General features: G+C 40.6%; 1 protein-coding gene and 1 long non-coding RNA gene across 3 annotated transcripts in view; one reads left to right on the forward strand and one right to left on the reverse strand.

The window, feature by feature from the left end:
• Fbxl7 (F-box and leucine rich repeat protein 7) overlaps window positions 1–2,103 on the forward strand; it is a 334,704-nt gene extending 332,601 nt beyond the window's left edge. For both annotated transcript variants that reach the window (XM_048368408.1, XM_048368409.1), the window contains one exon: window positions 1,183–2,103. In XM_048368408.1, the coding sequence (XP_048224365.1) occupies window positions 1,183–1,919 (737 nt within the window). In that variant the 3' untranslated portion in view covers window positions 1,920–2,103. The remainder of the gene's footprint in view (window positions 1–1,182) is intronic.
• A 1,435-nt stretch (window positions 2,104–3,538) lies between these two features.
• Window positions 3,539–12,750, reverse strand: LOC125367750. Its single transcript, XR_007214142.1, has 3 exons — window positions 12,741–12,750; window positions 6,305–6,308; window positions 3,539–3,689 (listed from the first exon to the last, which is right to left on the reverse strand). It is a non-coding gene; the product is annotated as an uncharacterized LOC125367750 (long non-coding RNA).
• Window positions 12,751–19,356: the final 6,606 nt, after the last annotated feature.

The raw sequence follows: 19,356 nt of genomic DNA on the forward strand, positions 1-19,356 counted from the left end.
AGGCCCTGTGTTTTATCAGACTTTTCTGGGAAGCTTGCCAGGAGGTGGGAGGAAAGCCCCCAATAACACTGTTGCATAGGCATTGAGAAGCCTGGATATTGCATCGAGGAGCCAAGGTGCAGAGGTGTCTGAAGTGAGTTATCTGGCTGCAGAACTGCCACAGGGATTTGAGAAGTACAGAGAGAAAAGTTCATATATATATATTGTGAACCTGGTGTCCTTTCTGCTACACCAAGGTCATGCTAAGCTTTGTCATCTTATCTCTCTGCTTTGGAAGGGAGTGAGCATCCAATGCAAGCATTTAGTGAACTGAATGGCTGAGCTTTCCAGGGTCCAAACAAAATATTTATACACACTTTCCCGCTTTGTTAAAGCTGCTTTGCAGGGGATATGATCATCCCCTTTTTAAACTTTGTTTTGAGATTTCCTTTTAGCTATTTTAATGTTTTAGATGGATATTAATAGGTGGACACATGAAGAATGGCAAACAGAGTAGGTGGGGTATTAAAGCCAGATATTCTAACTGCAGTATCTGCAGATTCCAATTTATTCACATGACTAATAGGTTTGCTTCCATATTTACTGAAACCAAACTTTCCTTTTATCATCTTGTTAACCTTTTCTCCTTCAATTGGTTTCTTACCTTTGGACCTATGTGTCTATATTGGTCCCAAGTGCTCGAACAGTTGTCTTTCTACGGTATATGTGTGTGTGTGTGTGTGTGTGTGTGTATGATATACACATATATATTACAAATACTTATTTACACATATTTCAATAATTCAGTATATATGTATATACAAAGAAAATTTGGGTATGTATTTATGTTGTATATATGTACAGAATACACTGTACGCGTGAGATTGCAATGCCTTGAGTAATCGAGTATACACTTAATTATATATTATGAAATATTTTAAGGGGAAAGAAATAGGATTACTTACTCCCTGCCAGGGAACTCCTGAGGACTTGGGGAATGACCTACCCGGTGACTCCAGGACCTCCTTTGTTTCTCGCGTGTTCCCCAAGTCAGATCTGGAGGACTGGTCCCCCAGGGCTGGGCTCTCGGGGCTGAGTTAGCTATCCGTGGAGGGGGCGACCTTCCCGGACGCCCCCCCCTCCCCCGCCCCGCTTCTCCCGGGCGGCTCTGAGCGTGTGCGCTGTGTCTCTCTCTCCGTGCAGGGTGCTCCAAGGTGACCTGCATCAGCCTGACCCGGGAGGCCTCCATCAAACTGTCCCCCTTGCACGGCAAACAGATTTCCATCCGCTACCTGGACATGACGGACTGCTTCGTGCTGGAGGACGAGGGGCTGCACACGATCGCGGCGCACTGCACGCAGCTCACGCACCTGTACCTGCGGCGCTGCGTGCGCCTCACCGACGAGGGGCTGCGCTACCTGATGATCTACTGCGCCTCCATCAAGGAGCTGAGCGTGAGCGACTGCCGCTTCGTCAGCGACTTCGGCCTGCGCGAGATCGCCAAGCTGGAGGCGCGCCTGCGCTACCTGAGCATCGCGCACTGCAGCCGCCTCACCGACGTGGGCCTCCGCTACATCGCCAAGTACTGCAGCAAGCTGCGCTACCTCAACGCCAGGGGCTGCGAGGGCATCACGGACCACGGCGTCGAGTACCTGGCCAAGAACTGCACGAAGCTCAAGTCCCTGGACATCGGCAAGTGCCCGCTGGTCTCCGACACGGGCCTGGAATGCTTGGCCCTGAACTGCTTCAATCTCAAGCGCCTGAGCCTCAAGTCGTGCGAGAGCATCACCGGCCAGGGGCTGCAGATCGTGGCAGCCAACTGCTTCGACCTCCAGATGCTGAACGTCCAGGACTGCGAGGTGTCGGTGGAGGCCCTGCGCTTCGTGAAGCGCCACTGCAAGCGCTGCGCCATCGAACACACCAACCCTGCCTTCTTCTGAAGGCCGCAGCTCCGGCCCACGGGTCTTCGCACAGACGGGAGCCCAACACACGCGCATTGCGGTTCTGTTGTTGTGGTTAGAGCGGCCTCTGTAAGCACCGACACCCACTCCTAGCAGCTATTTCTTCCAAAGGTTCTTGTTGGGAATCTGGATCTCTCTCTCTCTCTCTCTCTCTCTCTCTCTCTCTCTCACACACACACACACACACACACATATATCATCATCATCATCATCATCATCATCATCATCATCATCATCATCACCATCATCTCTCCTGAGCAGCAGAGGTGGAAATTAAGAAGGGCCAAACCAAATTTCTCATAAAGTAGTATTTGGGTCAGGTCACAGAAGATGGACCTCAGCAAGCCCATTTCGCTGTCTTAAAAAAAAAATCCTTTCTCCCTGCCACCGCCCCCCCCCCCAGGTTCTGCCACCCCTCTGTTCTCCAGACTTCACCCTCCCCTCCAAGGAAGCAGCAGCGGAGGTGCCCACCTAAGAGCTTTCCAGCAATGCTCTTCACACTGCTTGGTGGGCCTAAGTCCTAAGCCTCATTCCACAACCATGTTATGTACATGTCAAGGCACTTCCTTATACAAAGAACTTTCTCAGCCTTTTGGTAGAAGTCCACAATGGCAGGCAGCACGGTGGATGAAAAGATCTACAATGTTTTATTCCCACCAACCCCAACCGGCTGTGTGATTGGGAGAGAGCATCTCCCCTCTCTGAGTTGGGTCCTCTCCGAGCTGAATCCAAAGCCATCCAGAGGGAGGCCTAGCTTCAAGCCCGTTGTAGAACTGAAGGAGCAGATGCCAATAAGTAGAACTTGGACATAGAGTGCCCAGACATTCCCTTCTGCTAGGATTGATTTTGTAGATAGACAAAGGAGGTCCTACAGAACCAACATCCGTGGGCCAAGGGCCCTGTATGTCCTTTGGCTGCAGTCCAAGTGCCATTCGGGCTCCCTGGATGCTCTGGTTTCTATGCACTATTGCTTTCAGCCTCTCCTCCCTCCTACTCCATACCATCTTAGCACAGCATGAGGAAGCCTCGCTGCAGCAAAGCCACAATCAGCTTGACTGACCCCCAGTTAAAGTCTATCTTCCCCGTGTTTGCAAACAGGAGGAGAGGCCCTGACAATGTTTAATTAACAAGTGGGGCCCAGGGAAGTACATGTCCTCAAAGGTTTGCTAATCCCTCTGTGCACATGTGGCATGCCTAAGGCACATCTGTCCTGCAGCTGTCAGGGACACACATGCCTTGCCTCTTTGTCATTCAGATCATGTTGTGACTCTTTGCTCATCTATTTATTTCTTTATGTATCCAGACTTCATCACATGAAGCCTATTGGGGTTCCGCTTAGAAGTGTTTAAGTTGTGCAATTTGCCACTTTGTGTCTCCCCTCACCCCCTTCCCTGTGGCCACCCCCATGTCTTCCATTAAAGAATGCAAAGCAGACTCCAGGTGTTTAACTATTGTTCATGCAAAAGACCCAGACAAATGGAATAGGGAGCACACCAATAAGACAGATGCCAATCCACTAACCAAGCACTTGAAATCCTTACAAAACATGAAATCTGAGTGGATAGACTCTTTACATGGTCCTACTTAGGTAGAAATCAATGTGCTAGTTTCATAGATGATGTAAAATCAAGTAACCAGAAGAAGTTCCATTGTTCATTTTCACAAAGCCCAGTTGACTTTTGTTAGTGAACTTGACCTTTCCCAAATGGTTCTCTGGCTACACCCCTTTCTTCACCCAAGTCAAAGCAGCTCACCACGACCTTCTGAAAGAGTCCACCGTCCAATCCCAGAACTCCTAACATCTCCAAACCAAGCGCGTTGAATTCACTTCAGATCAAGCTCGCACAGCACTTGACAACTGCACTCTTACTGTAGGCTCCTGCTCATACTTTTGTCTTTTGTCAGGAAGGAGGACTTAATGTGCTAAGTTGGCATCTGTTCAGGTTTTTCCACATATCACATGAATCATGGCTTCCTATCCTGTTAATATCACCATCGGTCCACATACAATCAAGACTATGCATCATGCGTGGAGGAAAGCAAATGGTTTGATAGCTGGAGTTTAGAATTATAGAAGAAGCTGAAGGTAGAGTGCTGCTGCTGGGTGACTTGTGACTCTATGTAATAAAGTTACCCGAGAATCACAAAGAATTGTCAGTGACCCTTGGCGCTAGAGTATTTCACAGAAAGAGCAGAGAGTGTTAAAAGAGCTCGGCCAACCACTTCACCCACACTGTCTTCTAAGCCAGGAGACCAAACAGACTTTTTACATTGATGTCCCAGCACCTATTCCTTTTCTCAGTTTCTCCCTTCTCCCAGTCTCCTCTCCATCAAGGTAGGAATCTGTGACAAGGGCTATTGGGGAACCCACTCTACAGATTTTTAGAAGCCAAGCAAATGGCCTCACTGGGAAATACATCTGTTTTGAAACAGTGCTTCCTTCCTGGCTCTGCTAAATTGAATGCTCATTGTTTTGTTTTATTTTTTTCAATTCTAATGTTCAAATCACTGCGTGCTGTACAACTCTAGAAAGCCTTAATTTACTACCACCAAGAAATAAAGCAATATGTTGGTAATAAGACTCAGCTTCATTTTTAATCCTCTTGCCAGAGTACAGTGGTGTTCAGATGAGGATAGTGAAAAGCAAGCAGGAAACTTGCTTCATGTTGAAATACACAAGCCAGGTCATGGTTACTAAAGTTGAAGCCATGCCTTTGTTCCCTCCTGCACCTTACAATTTGGGGATTAAAATTGGTACATAAATGAGAAAATAGGTCCAAATTCAACTCTTCATACCAACTCTTTGCACATTTTAGGGACTTGTATTAGCTGCATTTTGTAACGCCTACACAAGTCTGAACAGCCTCTAATCAAGTATGGTAGTATTGCTACATTTAGATAGTGACTCTACATAAGATTATTTACAGACTATACATTAGTAATTGGTTCAGGTCAGATTTGTTACCAAACTAACAACAACAACCACAATATTAATAAAATAGTCATCAGAGCTTTATAGATTACACCATTATGGATGAATGATTGTGCACTGAAATATACTTGACTCTGGAACTGATTACAAATATTGGAGGGAATCTTCAGAATTATGTCAACCACCAATTTGTATCAACTCAATAAAAGAGTAGAGGATTGGAGAGGAGAGGGCAAGGGAGAGGGAGAAGAGAAGAGAAGAGGAGGGGATGAGAGACAAAAGGGGAGGAGAGAGGGGAGGGGAGAGAATAAAGAGAGGAGGAGTGAGAAGAGAAGACAGAAGAAGACCAAGAAGAAAAGAGACATTTCTACACACATTAGGACCCGAGAGTTATTAATTTAAATGGGAATGAATGTCAGTCAGTTAGAAAAGGATAACACCAAATCATTCCCTCCTCATCCAAACCTTTACATGTGAAAAATCAGTACAGCAGAAAGCAAGCTCTGATAACTAGAAGAAGTTTGTCCATAGCAACTTGAATGCCTGTGAGAACTAGAAACTTTAATTTTTTTTCTCCAACTTCCTCTCATCCTGCATTGCTTTAACTAATGCTATTGGTTGTCTTGAGACCTAAGTTTTAGGTAGTCCATATTGATTTTGTAAGATCTTTGAATAGTTTTAACAATGTGTGAAATTTGTTCACGTTTGAGACTCATGATTTCTTAAAACTGTGGCTTTTTTCACAATTACAAAAAGTCTTTGGGAAGTTCAGTATGTAAGAGCACACAAAAGGATTGAGTATTCTAAGGAGAAAAGCAATACAATAAAGTTCTTTCCCATCTCTGAATTGTCATAAAGAAATTAAGCAACACTAGTGCAGTTGTTCAGTAGCAGACAGTCATAGTGAATTCATAGAGAAGCTAATTGGGAGAAATTCTGAATAAATGATAGAAAAGGGAAGACAAATGTGGACACTAGGTAAACATTTCACCGAATGAGTTCATGCAGAAAATCTGTGCCACAGGGTTGGTTTTCCTCTGGCATGTTGTTAGACTATTGGTTTCTTGGTTTTGATCTCTACATGGAAAATTATCCTGCAGTGAGGAGAGATGTCATGATTGATCAGGAATGTGGTATTTGTGTACAGTGGATGCCAATGCTATCACAGTTAACTAAACACAGATCCTGGTGCCTAAAAGCAGAAGTTCGCCAGGTAAGGTACAAAATATTCTCATAAACATGTAGATGAGGGATGCTGCGTCCAGAATTACATAGAGGTATGTTTACTTCTCCTTTTGTCTTTTAGGCTGCCAGCGTCTCCTGAAACTGCAGGCTAGCTAGGAGAGCTCTATGGATCCCTTCAGCCTAGCAGAGCAGCTTGCATTTTAAGCAAGATGAAAGAACCTCTCCATTTGGGGGCTGAACAAGGCACATGACTGTCCACAAAACAGATGTGAAATATGTGAAAATGGATCTAGGAAACTTGAGGGAATGGATAAGGTGTAGATTGATAGTCCAGGGTAGAGGATGGTGGAACGGGAGACACTGATCGAGTTGCATTGTTCACATGAAAGGACAAAGTTGAATTGAAACCCCTGTACAGCTCTTTAAAGATAATAAAACATATTAAATTACAAAAATACCCAACAGATGTAGCATCACTGGCAGAGCTAGCCCAGGAGGTATTTCGTCCTCAGATGCCAATCTCGTGGACTACCCAGGAAACCTGCCCTTAAGCTCTTTGGTAAAGTCACTTTGTTTCATCCAGGTGTCTGAAGAGTCACTTGAAGAACCATTTTTTAAAATCATTGACATAAATGTTTTTCTCTCTTTTTGCCAGTCCTGAAGCTTGAACTCAGGGTCTGAGCCTGGCTTCTTTGTTTTGTTTTGTTTTTGGCTGTTTATTTGTTTGGTGTTTGCTCAAGGCTAGCACTCTACCACTTGAACCACAGCACCACTTCCAGCTTTATCTGTATATGTGGTGCTAAGCAGTCAAACTCAGACTTTCATGCATGCTAGGCCAAGCACTCTACCACGAGGCCACATTCCCAGCCCTGACATAAATATTTCTAACTAGGCATTTTCATGTTGTGAAATGTTTGCCTTTGTAGCTATTCAGCTGTTGAATGTTACTCCAGTGATAGCAGTATGTCAGAATTCTATCCTGGCCCAAATAATGAACCTCTGTGTAAAAGAGACTGGAAAACAAAATTATCTTCCTTCACAAAAGTGGTTCATAATCATCATGACCATTTACTATATAGGTCAGGTGCTCTAGTGGATTCTGGGAGAATAAGTTGAATGTCCTTACTCTAAAGGAACTTAAAACCAATAGTAGTGATAGCAGGTATTAAATTAAGTTGGTGGTGAAATATTTTATAAAGCACAACAATATTTATTCATTCATCCAGCAACTGTTTATTAAAATTGAATATATTCTTCTGTCACTAGGAATTCCACCTTGATGAAACTTACTAGAATAATGATAAGAGAGACATACAAAGTTTAGGATAACTTATTAAGAGAAAAGAACTTTGATTTGTGACAAGTAGACATTGAGCAGAAACGAACCATATTGCTCTTGACTGACTGTCCAAAGCAGGATGCATGGAGCATACTCTGACAGTATTTGATAAGGCTAATGAAATAACCACTATTACACATTAATATTATCAAAACAATAGCTATATCAATTATAGGTATCCATCGGTACTATCTCTTGTGAGCCATATGGAAACAGTAGCACATTGTGTTATGTGTTATACAGACAAACCCACAGACACATATTTTATGGGATGGGAGAATTGCAAGAACACAATACTGGAACATAATTTCTTTGATGGAATACAAAAGAGTTTTAGAACTGTTTGTTGGTCCTCCCTCAAGAAACCTAACCAACCAACACAACCCCAGCATAAGCAAAACTACTCCAAACCCAGGTTCCCTACCCCTGAGAATCTGCCATTATAATTCTCCAAAAACTAGGTCAGAGATGGGATAAGGTCCTTCCTTAATAGTCCTTGGATTTTTCAGCCAATATGCTCTATGGTGTCATCTAAGTGTAACATACCTATGCCAGTTAGGATTAACATTTCTCAGTTCATCTATGTTCCTTCACTGAAAAAGAAACCATTGGCACTTTTCAAGATAGGGGTTGACCTACATGAATAACCTTTAACATTTTCAAGAAATGCACTGAGAATGTCTTTTGAAACGTCCAATCCTATTAATATAAATTAACCTGCCCGCATTCATAATGAACTAAACCTGGAAAGCCTTTAGATCTGCCCGTTTCTGCTTCTCTGCACTGAGTGGACAGTCATCTTGGTTTTTAGGAGCACGAAGAGCCTGAGTATGTTTATTGAGGTCATGTGTAGAGAGGCTGGCCAAAGATATGGAGAGAGGATTTCTAATTACAAAGATTAACCAGTAATTGATTCTTCCTTTTTCACCAGTCTTCTTCCAACAACTAATGAACACAGCTACCCTTTATCAATAAAACTTACCTCCCAAAATCACAAGTTCCACCACCTTAAGGTATGCCTCATATGTATTTTCATTTAGAAGTTAAACAAACTCACCATGGTTATTTTCTTTTATGAGGAAGTAGAAAAAGGGCCAAGACTGTCACTGGTAATAAACAGTCTCTTTTTATCTCAAAGCCTTTTATTTTAAAGATGGACAGCAAAGTAGATATAATTACCTGTGCAAATTTTTTTTACATTTTTCACTCTAGGAAAAAAAAACTACAGAAATGTGCTGGGTTTCAACTGTCCATTTCCTCCCTTTATAATGCCACCACCCTGGCTGTAAAGAAAGGGTGGTGTTTTATAGTCAGTTGCCATTTAGGAAACTGCCTGAGGAAATCATTTCGCCCAACAAATCATTTGCCTTCCTAGAAGCAGCCGAGAGGGAGAAGCCCGACCATTTCTCTTGCTCCCCTGGCCGCCCCTCATGCGATCACATGATTTGTGGCATGGTTGATCTATGTGAATGGCATTGGTGAGGCTAAATCTTTCCATTAGCCAGCCAGGACTGGGGGATTCACGTCAGACTCGAGCTGGCTCCCCTCTGTGTTTACAATTTTAAAACATCCAAAGAATAATGACCAAGGACGTGCCGGAAGGCTGGAGATCAAGAGACTGTGGGTTTAAAGAAGGAGAGGGAGACATTCAAATAATGACCTCTCACTCCCATAATGAAAACCAGACTTCTTCCAGATTTCCAAGCTGGCACTGGGCACCGCGGCCTTGGGCTCCCGTGGGTAATGTTTCTTTTTGAGTGTGCACAGGAAGACGATAGGAAATGCAAAACCTACCGCAGAACAGCCTCCGTCTCCTTATAAAACGTGTCTTTAGTTTCAAATGCAAGTAGCATGACGCTTTTAAAGATGATTGTGTTTTGTTATGTGATGGCTCTTTTTGGATTTGTTTTACAATGCTGCACCTTCTAGGGTGCTGGGCAGTTTTGTTTCTCTTTCCCCTGCATTTTAACTAGCACTGATTATTTGCACAAAGGAGGGTCATTTTGACATGTACATATATGCACACAGTGTACCTTGATCAGACTTGCCTGTTCACCGTGCTCACTCGTCCTCCCATCCCCCTTCTTCTATCAATCTCATCAAGCTTCATTGTTCCATTTTCACGGGAGAACTTGAAGTGTTGTAATCATCTTAACCCTCCTTCCCGCCTCCATTCCCGCTGCCTCCTCTCACTAGTACCCACACCAGAACAGAGCCTATTTTACATTCTCATCGTTCTTTTATTTTAAATACTTGTACAATGGGGGTTTTAATTTAACAAATGAGATTGTGAGTACAATGTTTCTTGATCGACGTCACCCCTTCTATCCTTCTCTTCCATCGCCCTCAATCCCATCCATGCCCTTCTTTCCTAAGTGTATTTTAATTTTTCAAAGGCATTTCACTATGTAATTTTTTTATTTTCATTTAGCAAAATCCTTTATTCATAAATGCAATGTCTGTTGATATTGATCACCAGCTAGCAACTTCATTTCCTCCTCCTTTCTAGTCTGTTCAGTCTCACGATTACAGACATGTGGAATGCATGCAGGTATCCATGGGTCTATCTATGCATTTATACGTATGTATATAGTTCCATGTATCGATGCACGGTAACCTATGGCAATAACAAAAGCAACCTTTAAAATTTTTATATAAACATTAATAAATTATTCTTAGCAGAATAAATTTCATGTACTTGTTTCTATTTCTATAGTATACCTGATAAAAAGCCCCTATTTCTCTTAGAAGCAAAAAAGCACTCTACATACTATAACATGAGCAGGAAAATAAAGAGGAAATGACAAATGATGAATAAACAAACTCATGACCTACAAAACAGTTGCCTTCCTCTCCCTAAATATCCAGGATCTACAAAAGATCATAAAAATCCTTTAAAGAAAGAAAGAAAGAATAAAACCCTACAAATTTACTAACAGAGTTAACTAAACCTGGGAAAATGCAGTCACAACATTTAATAAATATCCAATGTAACTATCAGCTTTCCTTTGAAAACTGCCTGTACTCTACAGAATAGTCTTCTGATAGATGTGGTTCAATCTTTTTGAAAACTCATTTGAAGAAACTTATCAAAGTTCTTGTCGACATATTTTCTCAAAGAAGTATCACAAGATTTTTTAGTTTTATCTTGTTTTAAAGCCCACACATACTCATTCCACATGGCTAGCAATGGAATAGACATATAAATAGCTGAACTTTTAAAACATTAAATTTCATTTTAGGTTGAAAGGATTGTAAATAGAAACTTTACACTTCAATTCACCAGTGTTGGTGGAAAACTTGGTGTTTCTATAGTTTTTCATAACAAAAAAGATCCCTTTTCTACTTTATTTGAGTTTTAATGAGTACTGTACATATAAAACCTATAGAAAAAGAGTTCTTGATGATTTTTATTTCAAGATAATATTAATATACAAGCAAATTTCAGCTAACTTCAAGTTAGCATTAGTCATGTGACTTTGGGAGGATTTTGCACATCAGAACATCTACAAACCCATTTTTATCTATCATCAACTTTCTGCCTAAAGAGAATCAGAATAAAGACTAGAACTATGCAAAAGCCCCCTTTCCAGACTTGCTAAAAACTTGTCAGTATTCCAATAGAAAAGGGAGGGGGAGTAATGTCAAAAGTCTCAGAACAAATACACTGCATTCATTCCTGACTTCATTAACAACTTGCCAATGTCCATGAATGTCCCATGGTTCCACATTTAGGGTTTCTTCAAAGTGCTTCCTAAATTACGATCTTGGTGTCCCTCAATGGAATTCCTTCGGACATTAGAAATCTATGGCAGTAGACTCTCAATGTGGTATTAAACCAGCATAAATCTTTGCCCTAAGTCACCACAGACAACCCCCCAAACCAACACAGAAACAGTACATATTACAGAGAGAAATAGTTCCTTTACATCTATATAATATATTCAAATCTTATCAAGTTAATTAATAAATTGGAACTCAAGAGTCCAGAAGTTACATCCAGCTTGGTCAATGACTTGATGTACGTATTTGAAAGAATTACTTACTTTCTCTATTAGGCAAAAGGACTATAATAATGGTCAAGATAATTCATGCTTCAATGTTGGGGGTGATTCTCATTTTTTGAAAATTTTACCATTGTTCATATTTTCTATGGTGAGATGGTTTGCATATAAGATAAAATAGGTAGATAGATAGATAGATAGATAGATAGATAGATAGATAGATATGTTAGATAGATGGTAGATATATGTCCAATGCAAGAGAAGGAAGGAAAGGAGGGAGAGATGGAAAGAAGGGAGGGAGGGAGGGAGGGAGGGAGGGAGGGAGGGAGGGAGGGAGGGAGGGAGGGAGGGAGGGAGGCAGGCAAACGTAACCATATCCGTACATATCTTTGGTCAAGGAGTACACAATACTGATACTATCTCAAAAAAGTTGATGCTGAAATTCTCACTTGCTTATATTTTATTTAGTTTTAGGAGACACATTAACTTCAAGACACAAAATAAAATAGGAATGGAGCCACATCTATAAAAAATATTGAGTGTTGCATCTGCCCTCAATTTTTATTGGAATCACTCTAAATCTTGCCAGTCTGTCCAACAAGAAAGAATAAAAGAATAAGATATTCTATGGCAGCTGGAATGGGGACAAAAAAGATGTTTGTCTCGGCCAATAAAATTGAACTGCTGTAGGAGGAAGCCAAGAGGATCAATAACTCATATGAATTAGGATGCAGACAGGACTTCATGGCCTAGATAGTCTTCCCAGTTCTAGTTACTGGGACTAAAAGATGGGGATACTTACTAGGGCTTTCCAATGATTTCCCTTTGCCAAACACAATATTCTTTCCCAATGTGGTACTAGTGAAATGTGTCTTTTGTTCTGACCTTCAGAATTCTCTAGCCAGACTTATTTTCTGGAAAACCATTGATAATCAGCAGTAGCCAGTATTCTACGGAAATCATTTCCAAAGAACACATCCAACCTTTTGCCTGTGCTGCCTCTTGGTATTTTCTTTTTGATGGAGTAGCTTGATTGAGCTGTAGAAAGACTCAGCTAAATGGCAGAAGATGTGAAATATTTTAAAGATGGGAAAGCCTCTTAGTCACAGAGATCTTTCTTCAGAATAAAATATATTTGAAATAAAAAATGTATCATACCCAGAAGTGTAAAGTAAGGTTTGGAATAGGGAAAGAAGAAGGACTTATTCACATCAGAGATTACATGAGGCTCAGTGACAGGAGAATCAACTTGCTTGGGTAAGTTTCTCTTGAACTATAAAATGCAGTAGCCCCGAGACCCTCTATGTCTTATGAAAAGGGAAAACCAGAGCCACAAACACAAGAGCCCACAAGCTTTAGGTTCTCCCTGTATATACCAAATTTTCTGTTGGCAAGTGGTAGTACCACAAGAAGACCCCTCACAGGCCTACGACTTTCAGTTCACTAGAACCTTCCTTCTGCTTCCATTGGAGATACAAGGGAAAGCACACAGAATTCCTGCCTTCAAGACATTCATCAGCTGTTGAAGAAAGACCAACGTGGATTCAAATCAACGTATTTTTCTTTAAGCATAGGACTTTAAGTGGGCCCTAGTCTTTTACAAACTCTTTGGGATAGAGCAGGGAGCAAGCATGGATACCATCTTGGAGGCCAAATATTTCCAGCATATGAGTCCCATTCTTGAAAGCCACTCAACCGTCTGGTTTTCAGTGACATCATAACCACACTCTTCAAACACTGTCTTTCAAAGGCAAATAGAAGGAAAGAAGGGAGACTGGAGGAGAATGAGGAGGACAAGAAGGAGGAAGAGGAAAAGAAAGAAGAGGCCAAGGAGAAAGAAAGAACAAATTCAGAATGTTCTTTTGCTATGTGATGTTCTGGGCTACCTCAGGATACTGCCAGCTAGAAGGCCACTAGCTGATGAAGATTCCTTTTTGTTTTACTGAAGTAGCTTTCCTGTGGTATTTGGCTATAGTAGTTTAAATAGACTACTGGGCTCCTGAGCCCAGCTCATCAGATGACTGCATGTGTAATGACTCAATAAGAGGCTTCTTTGCCATGCAGTACCTCCAAGTTTCTTTCTTCTACTGTCTCAATTATTGTCAAAAGGAGGGAGTTCTGTAAGAATCGCACTTTTCCAAGCATATGAATCATAGAAAGCATGCTTTTTTAATAAGACTGAAGTTAGTTAGAAAGCATTTTTCATTGTAAATAATAACCATCATTAAGCCCATTTGAAGACATTCTATGTTTTACAGTCCATAGACTATCCCTTATTCAGGAGATGATTTAGATTTTCTATTCCTCTGGGCTTGAAGTCAAGTTGGATACTGTTTATTTTAGGATGAATTATCTTCCTCATCCTTGCAAATTCTTACATTGAAGTCTTAACCTCCACTATCTTAGAATGTGAGAAAAGAAGTAATGAGGAAGTAATTGAAATAAGTAATTAAAAATTAAATTAAAATGAGTCACTTAGGGCATGCCCTAATCCTATATGATTGGTGTCATTATAGAAGAAAAAGTTGAACAAAAGCACATGTACCTAAAAGACCATGTGGAGATGCAGGTTGAAGATGGATATTTAAAAGCCAAGGAAAGTGGCTTCAAAGGAAACCACCCAGGAAACACCTCAATCTTAGGTTTCTAACCTCCCAGATAATAAATTGATTTTGTAAGCCATCAACATCCTGCTACTTTGCTGTGCTAGCTATATCAAACCAACACATGTTATGCCCTCCCAAAGAGGAGTAAAAACTAAAGATTTTCATCATTTTCACAATCAGGATCAAGGCATAACTGGCCACTGTCTGGGTTATATATGAAAATACACAGAGGCTGAGAATGGAGAAAGTGAGAGTAGAAAATAATCTTAATCATATGTACATAATAGTCTATTTAAACTACTATAGCAAAATACCACAGGAAAGGTACTCCAGTAAAACAAAAAGGAATCTTCATCAGCTAATGGCCTTCTAGCTGGCAGTATCCTGAGGTAGCCCAGAACATCACATAGCAAGAGGCAGGAAGAGCGTGTAGATGGCTGTCTAGTCTGGTCTCTCTTCTTACAAAGCTACCAGAATTCAACTATCCTGGTGACCTTACTTAATCCCTGATCGCTTCCCCAGTGCCCTATCCTACAACAGCCTGATCAGCAGCCCATACCTCTGAATCTCAGAAGGTTGTATCATGTCAAGGGGCAATGTGAGGATCAGGCACCAAGAGCAGACACAAGGGTGAGACACAAGGGTCCTCTTTTTCCATGACTTCTGAAAGTCTACAGTTAACCAAACCCAGTCAACCCCTGTTCATCTTTTGAAATTAATTTAAATCTCTCTGTATATTAAATTGCTTCACTAAGCCTGAACATTTTGTTCAAAGGGCCCTAGAAGATGAGGTGAACTTTGTAACATGGACATCATAGAACAACCTTCACAAAAAGATCTTATTGACTCATTGTTCCTACTTCCTCAAAAAAAGGCATAGAAGCCCACAGACAGTTTAAAATAATGCAAGTATGCTGAAATCATGGCAAGATAATATTCTGAGCATCTAATTTGTTATTGTAATTTTGAAAAACGAGAACTCACATCAGGAGGAACTGAGCAAAGATAAAAGGTAGAAGGTCACAGCCAGGAAAAGTTAAAGATATAAAAATAATTCCTCTTTTTCTGTGTTTTTTTTTTAAATTACAGTAGTATTTCCTTTAGATAAAAGAGATGCAAATATTTAGGTATTCAAGGATGAATTTGCTGGTGGCACTCAGTCTCCATCATCATCTCTGGTGTGTGGTACGTAGGCATTCCAAGTATTTCCAGTCTGTTATGCAAATGGCCAACCTTGATAAGCAAAATCTCTTCTCTGCCAAGTGTACATGGTGATGCTTCCTCATACAAGATACCCATGGAACTGACCCATGAAAAGAAATGAAAGGCTTTCTATAAACAAATAGAATAAAATGTTTCCCTTCTGATTCAAGGGCACAGGTGCCAAGCATAGATCCATCGGGAAGAGCACTGATGACAGGAGCAGGCCTTTGCCACTATTTGTCATGGTGGAAGGCCTAATAGTTGTAGTTCATCAGTTTTCTTTCCTTCTCTGCAGCCCACAGGAAGTGTAACTGGTGGCTATGAGAACATCATTAACTATTGTCATCACTGATTTCTATACTTGTTGCTTCCGATAATTGTATCTTTTATTATTTCATTAGGTCAAAGAAGCAGTGGGCCAAGTATGGTGGTCTCTGCCATGTGCTAAAATGTCTGGACTTGTGGAGATACCAATAAGCTTAGAGACAGAAACACAAGTTTTCTACATTTGTAGCTTCGCCACCAGAGTCAGCACTCATGATTTTTCCATTCTCAGAGGCCTTCAAGGGAAACAGGGAATGTCACCTCAAAATATGTCACTTTGGAATAAGTATTATTCTGTTTACAGTATATATGAGTTCCTGAAATCTTTTAGTTGCCTAAAAGCATAGACTGAGAAACAGCTCAATTGTCGGAAATTACCCCCTTTACAGCAACTCTAATCTTTCCTCAGAGAAGTCAGCATCCCACTCAACAGACAAGTTATCCCATCTTCTGTCTCCTCCCTTCACTCCAAGAGCCATTTGCTCTTCTCTTGCTTCCCTTCTCTGCTTAATTTACAGTTCCCAAACACTAACCACCCATTTGCTCCTCTGTGAATGCTCCCATATGAACTCACCGAGAACATGCTAATAAACTTTTATTTATTTTGCTCTTGTTAATCCATCTTTTGTCAGTCTATTTTGCAGGTCCCTAGCCAGTAAACCTAGGAGAGTAGTGGAGGAAGAAAGACTTTTTCCTCTCTCCCTTAGTGAGGATTTGATCCAGATCTTTTCCCTAGTTACAGGGTGAGAGGTGAGAAGTGATGAATGGAAGTGGTTTGTCAACCTCGAAATCCCATAAAAGCATGCATAGTAAGTGGCCTGCACTCCCACTAAAGCTGCAAATCCAGAAGAACTTTACATGTTTGCACGTCTTGTTCGACAAGTCATCCGTGATTACCTCCAGAAATTTCTCGCTTACTTCCTTTTATTTTCAAAGCTTTCTAGCTTCTTAATCACATAATATTGTTATAGCTACCTTCAGATGTCATGTGTGAATTTAAGAACAATGCAAAAAATTGAAAAATCATAAGACTTGAACTAAAATATTGACACAATATTGATTAACTTGCTTTCTTAGTACAGCGGAAGTCTTTTTGTATGTAAGACCCTCATCTACAAGATATGGGTAGTTAACTCAGTATAGCCTATTCCCTGAAAAGATATCAAAAGGATAGTGCTTATTGGCTTGCATAACAGTTTTCTACAAAGAGAATACTTATACTAGAAAACTTGAGAATATTTTTCTATTCTAAAGCAATGAAAAATAATCTGAATATCTGAATACCAAGATGATACACTCTTAAATAAAACAAGAGCAAACCCTTAGTATCATTGTAACATTTTATGGTTCAAGGATTAGACTTGCTACATATTTGTGTTGTAGTAAATGGTACTTTGGAGTAGTTCTGAAAGCATACAGAGTTAACCTAGTCTTTGGAAATTTAGTTTATACAGTACCAAACTGCCTTAGATTTTTGTCTCCTCTCTTCATTGGTAACTGATCACTCTCCTGTTCAAGAAAAGTTGGCTTCAAAATGGTAACAATAATCTAGCTGTGAGAAAAGAAGGGTACAATGTGGGTGGAGAATGAGAAGACAGGGTACATAAAGCATGTGTGTATTTTCAGCTCTGTGTAACTGCGCTCCACACCTTGCTCTGTGTTCTTGTGGCCTAGGAAAGAAGGTGGTGGCTTGGTGGTGTGACAGGGGAACCTATAGGAAAAGGAAGTGGCCATGAATGACAGAGCCTAGGAATTGGGAATGAGGATCTGATCACGACAGATTGCTTGGGCCGCATTCATGATGGAGCACAGGAGTGATCCCCACTCTTAGCTATTCCGTGGGGCTAGGCTCAACCAGCCACCTTGACCTTCTAGTGTGGCAAGTAGGTGTATAGGCAGAGTCCAATCAGCTGAGGAAGTGGTGGCCAAAAATTGTTTGTGGCTTGTGGAAGCGATGGCAGCTGTGGGATACAAAGGAGAACTTGGTTTTACAGGATCTGGTAGCTGCCAAAGATGGGTGAAGAGGACCATTGTTTGTGGATTATCCAAGCAACATACTCAGCAGGAGTTATCCAAATGAAGGTAAGCCCAGCAGAAGGAAAGGAAGCGTTAATCTTCATTAGGTAGAATCTCCATATTCATCCCATGCGGAACCTTTCCTGCATTTTTTTTTTAAATCACAGATGTCCCAAATAACATACTGATGTGCTCCAAGGATATTATAAAAAATATATCATATTACCTCTGGTGACAAGCTATGGAGAACTTTGTGCTTTCCATCTGTCTTCTAGATGAATACTGTCTTACACAGTTTTTGTCATATGGTCACTGCATGAGGAAATCAAACTCAAAGATTCTATAAACAAATGCCTCTGAAATAGCCAACGAACTTGAAATTGTCCCCAGGAAATCTAATCGGCCAAAAGAAGTATTCTCCACCTACATACACCAAGGCAGGATTTTTCAAACCAGAACTTTCTTATTAGTGACAATAAATATGAGCAACTGAAGTTTATAAAAAGTGTCTCAGCAGAAATGAAATCTGAGTAAGATGGAGCCCATTTTCATATACTTAGTAAACATTTTTTTCTCATTGTGAGTTTCCTAGTAAGACTTGTGTTCATTAATAAGTATGGGCTTCCTGTGGACCAGACACAGCTGAAAGTGAAAAGATGAAGAATTCCAGGTTCTAGTCAAGACACAAAAATTGCACAATGTCTCTTACAGGTTTTGGATTGGTGCAGCCAATTCAGTCAACTTACCATTCTCTTGCAAAGTTAAAAATACAGTGAGCAGCCTCTCCTTCTTGGAACATGTTTCATGCAGATGTGTATGCTTATGCACTAAGAGATGTACACAGGAATGTCTGAAGCAACATTACCTAAATGTAAAAACCTGAAAATAACTCAGATGTCCATTTGTATGATCATTCTGTATATCCCGAAGTCACACACTGTACTGTAATGGAAATAAGTGAGCAACGGTATCCACAAACATATTGGAATGAAACAAATGAGAAACTTTGCCAAAGCCAGGCGTGGTAACATATATCTCTAGGCTATACAACTTAGGAAGCTGAAGTAGGAGGGTTATGAGTTCAAAGCCAGTCTAAGCTACATACATAGCTTTGAGAAAGAAGATTTTAAAAAAGGAGTAGGAAAAAAAGGAATCCTACCAAAGAGTTACATGACATATAATGGAAGGCATTAAACAAAAATATCTGACTCAATAGACAACCTAATTAAATAAAATGGCCAAAAGAGTTGGATAGCCATTTCTCCAAGAAGACATGCAAATGGCCAACAGGTACATGAAAAAGGGTTCACCTTCAGTAAAATGCCTAAACACACCATAATCTTTTCAGTTAATTTTTAATCTCTGCATTATACAAGCCATATTTTCGTTGCATTCAGATTGAACATTTTTGCTAACTGAAGAATAAAATTTAAATTCTGATTGAACATTTTTGCTAACTGAGGAATAAAATTAAAATACCTCTGCGGGAGCCCTCCCATTTGGGGAGTGCCATTAAAAATAAATTTAAATAAATAAACAAGTTGGGGGGGGAAAGAAATAAGTCATGAGGAGCATTCCATTAGTGTGAGCAATAACACAGAAAAGGTCTTTCTTACAGGAGTCAATGCTCCTGAGTACGATCCTCATACAGACAGAGGACAATTCCTGTCTTCTGGCGTTTTTTTCCTACCCTCGTTGTCCTGGGAGCTTCCTTATCTTTGTATGTGTCAACAAGTCTGGCTTTAGACCCTCACATCGTGCTTCTGGAGAGAAGTCCTTGTGAGAAATAATCTCTTCCAGACAGAGA

This window comes from Perognathus longimembris, chromosome 19, assembly GCF_023159225.1.
Source record: "Perognathus longimembris pacificus isolate PPM17 chromosome 19, ASM2315922v1, whole genome shotgun sequence".
Classification (NCBI taxonomy): Eukaryota; Metazoa; Chordata; class Mammalia; order Rodentia; family Heteromyidae; genus Perognathus; species Perognathus longimembris.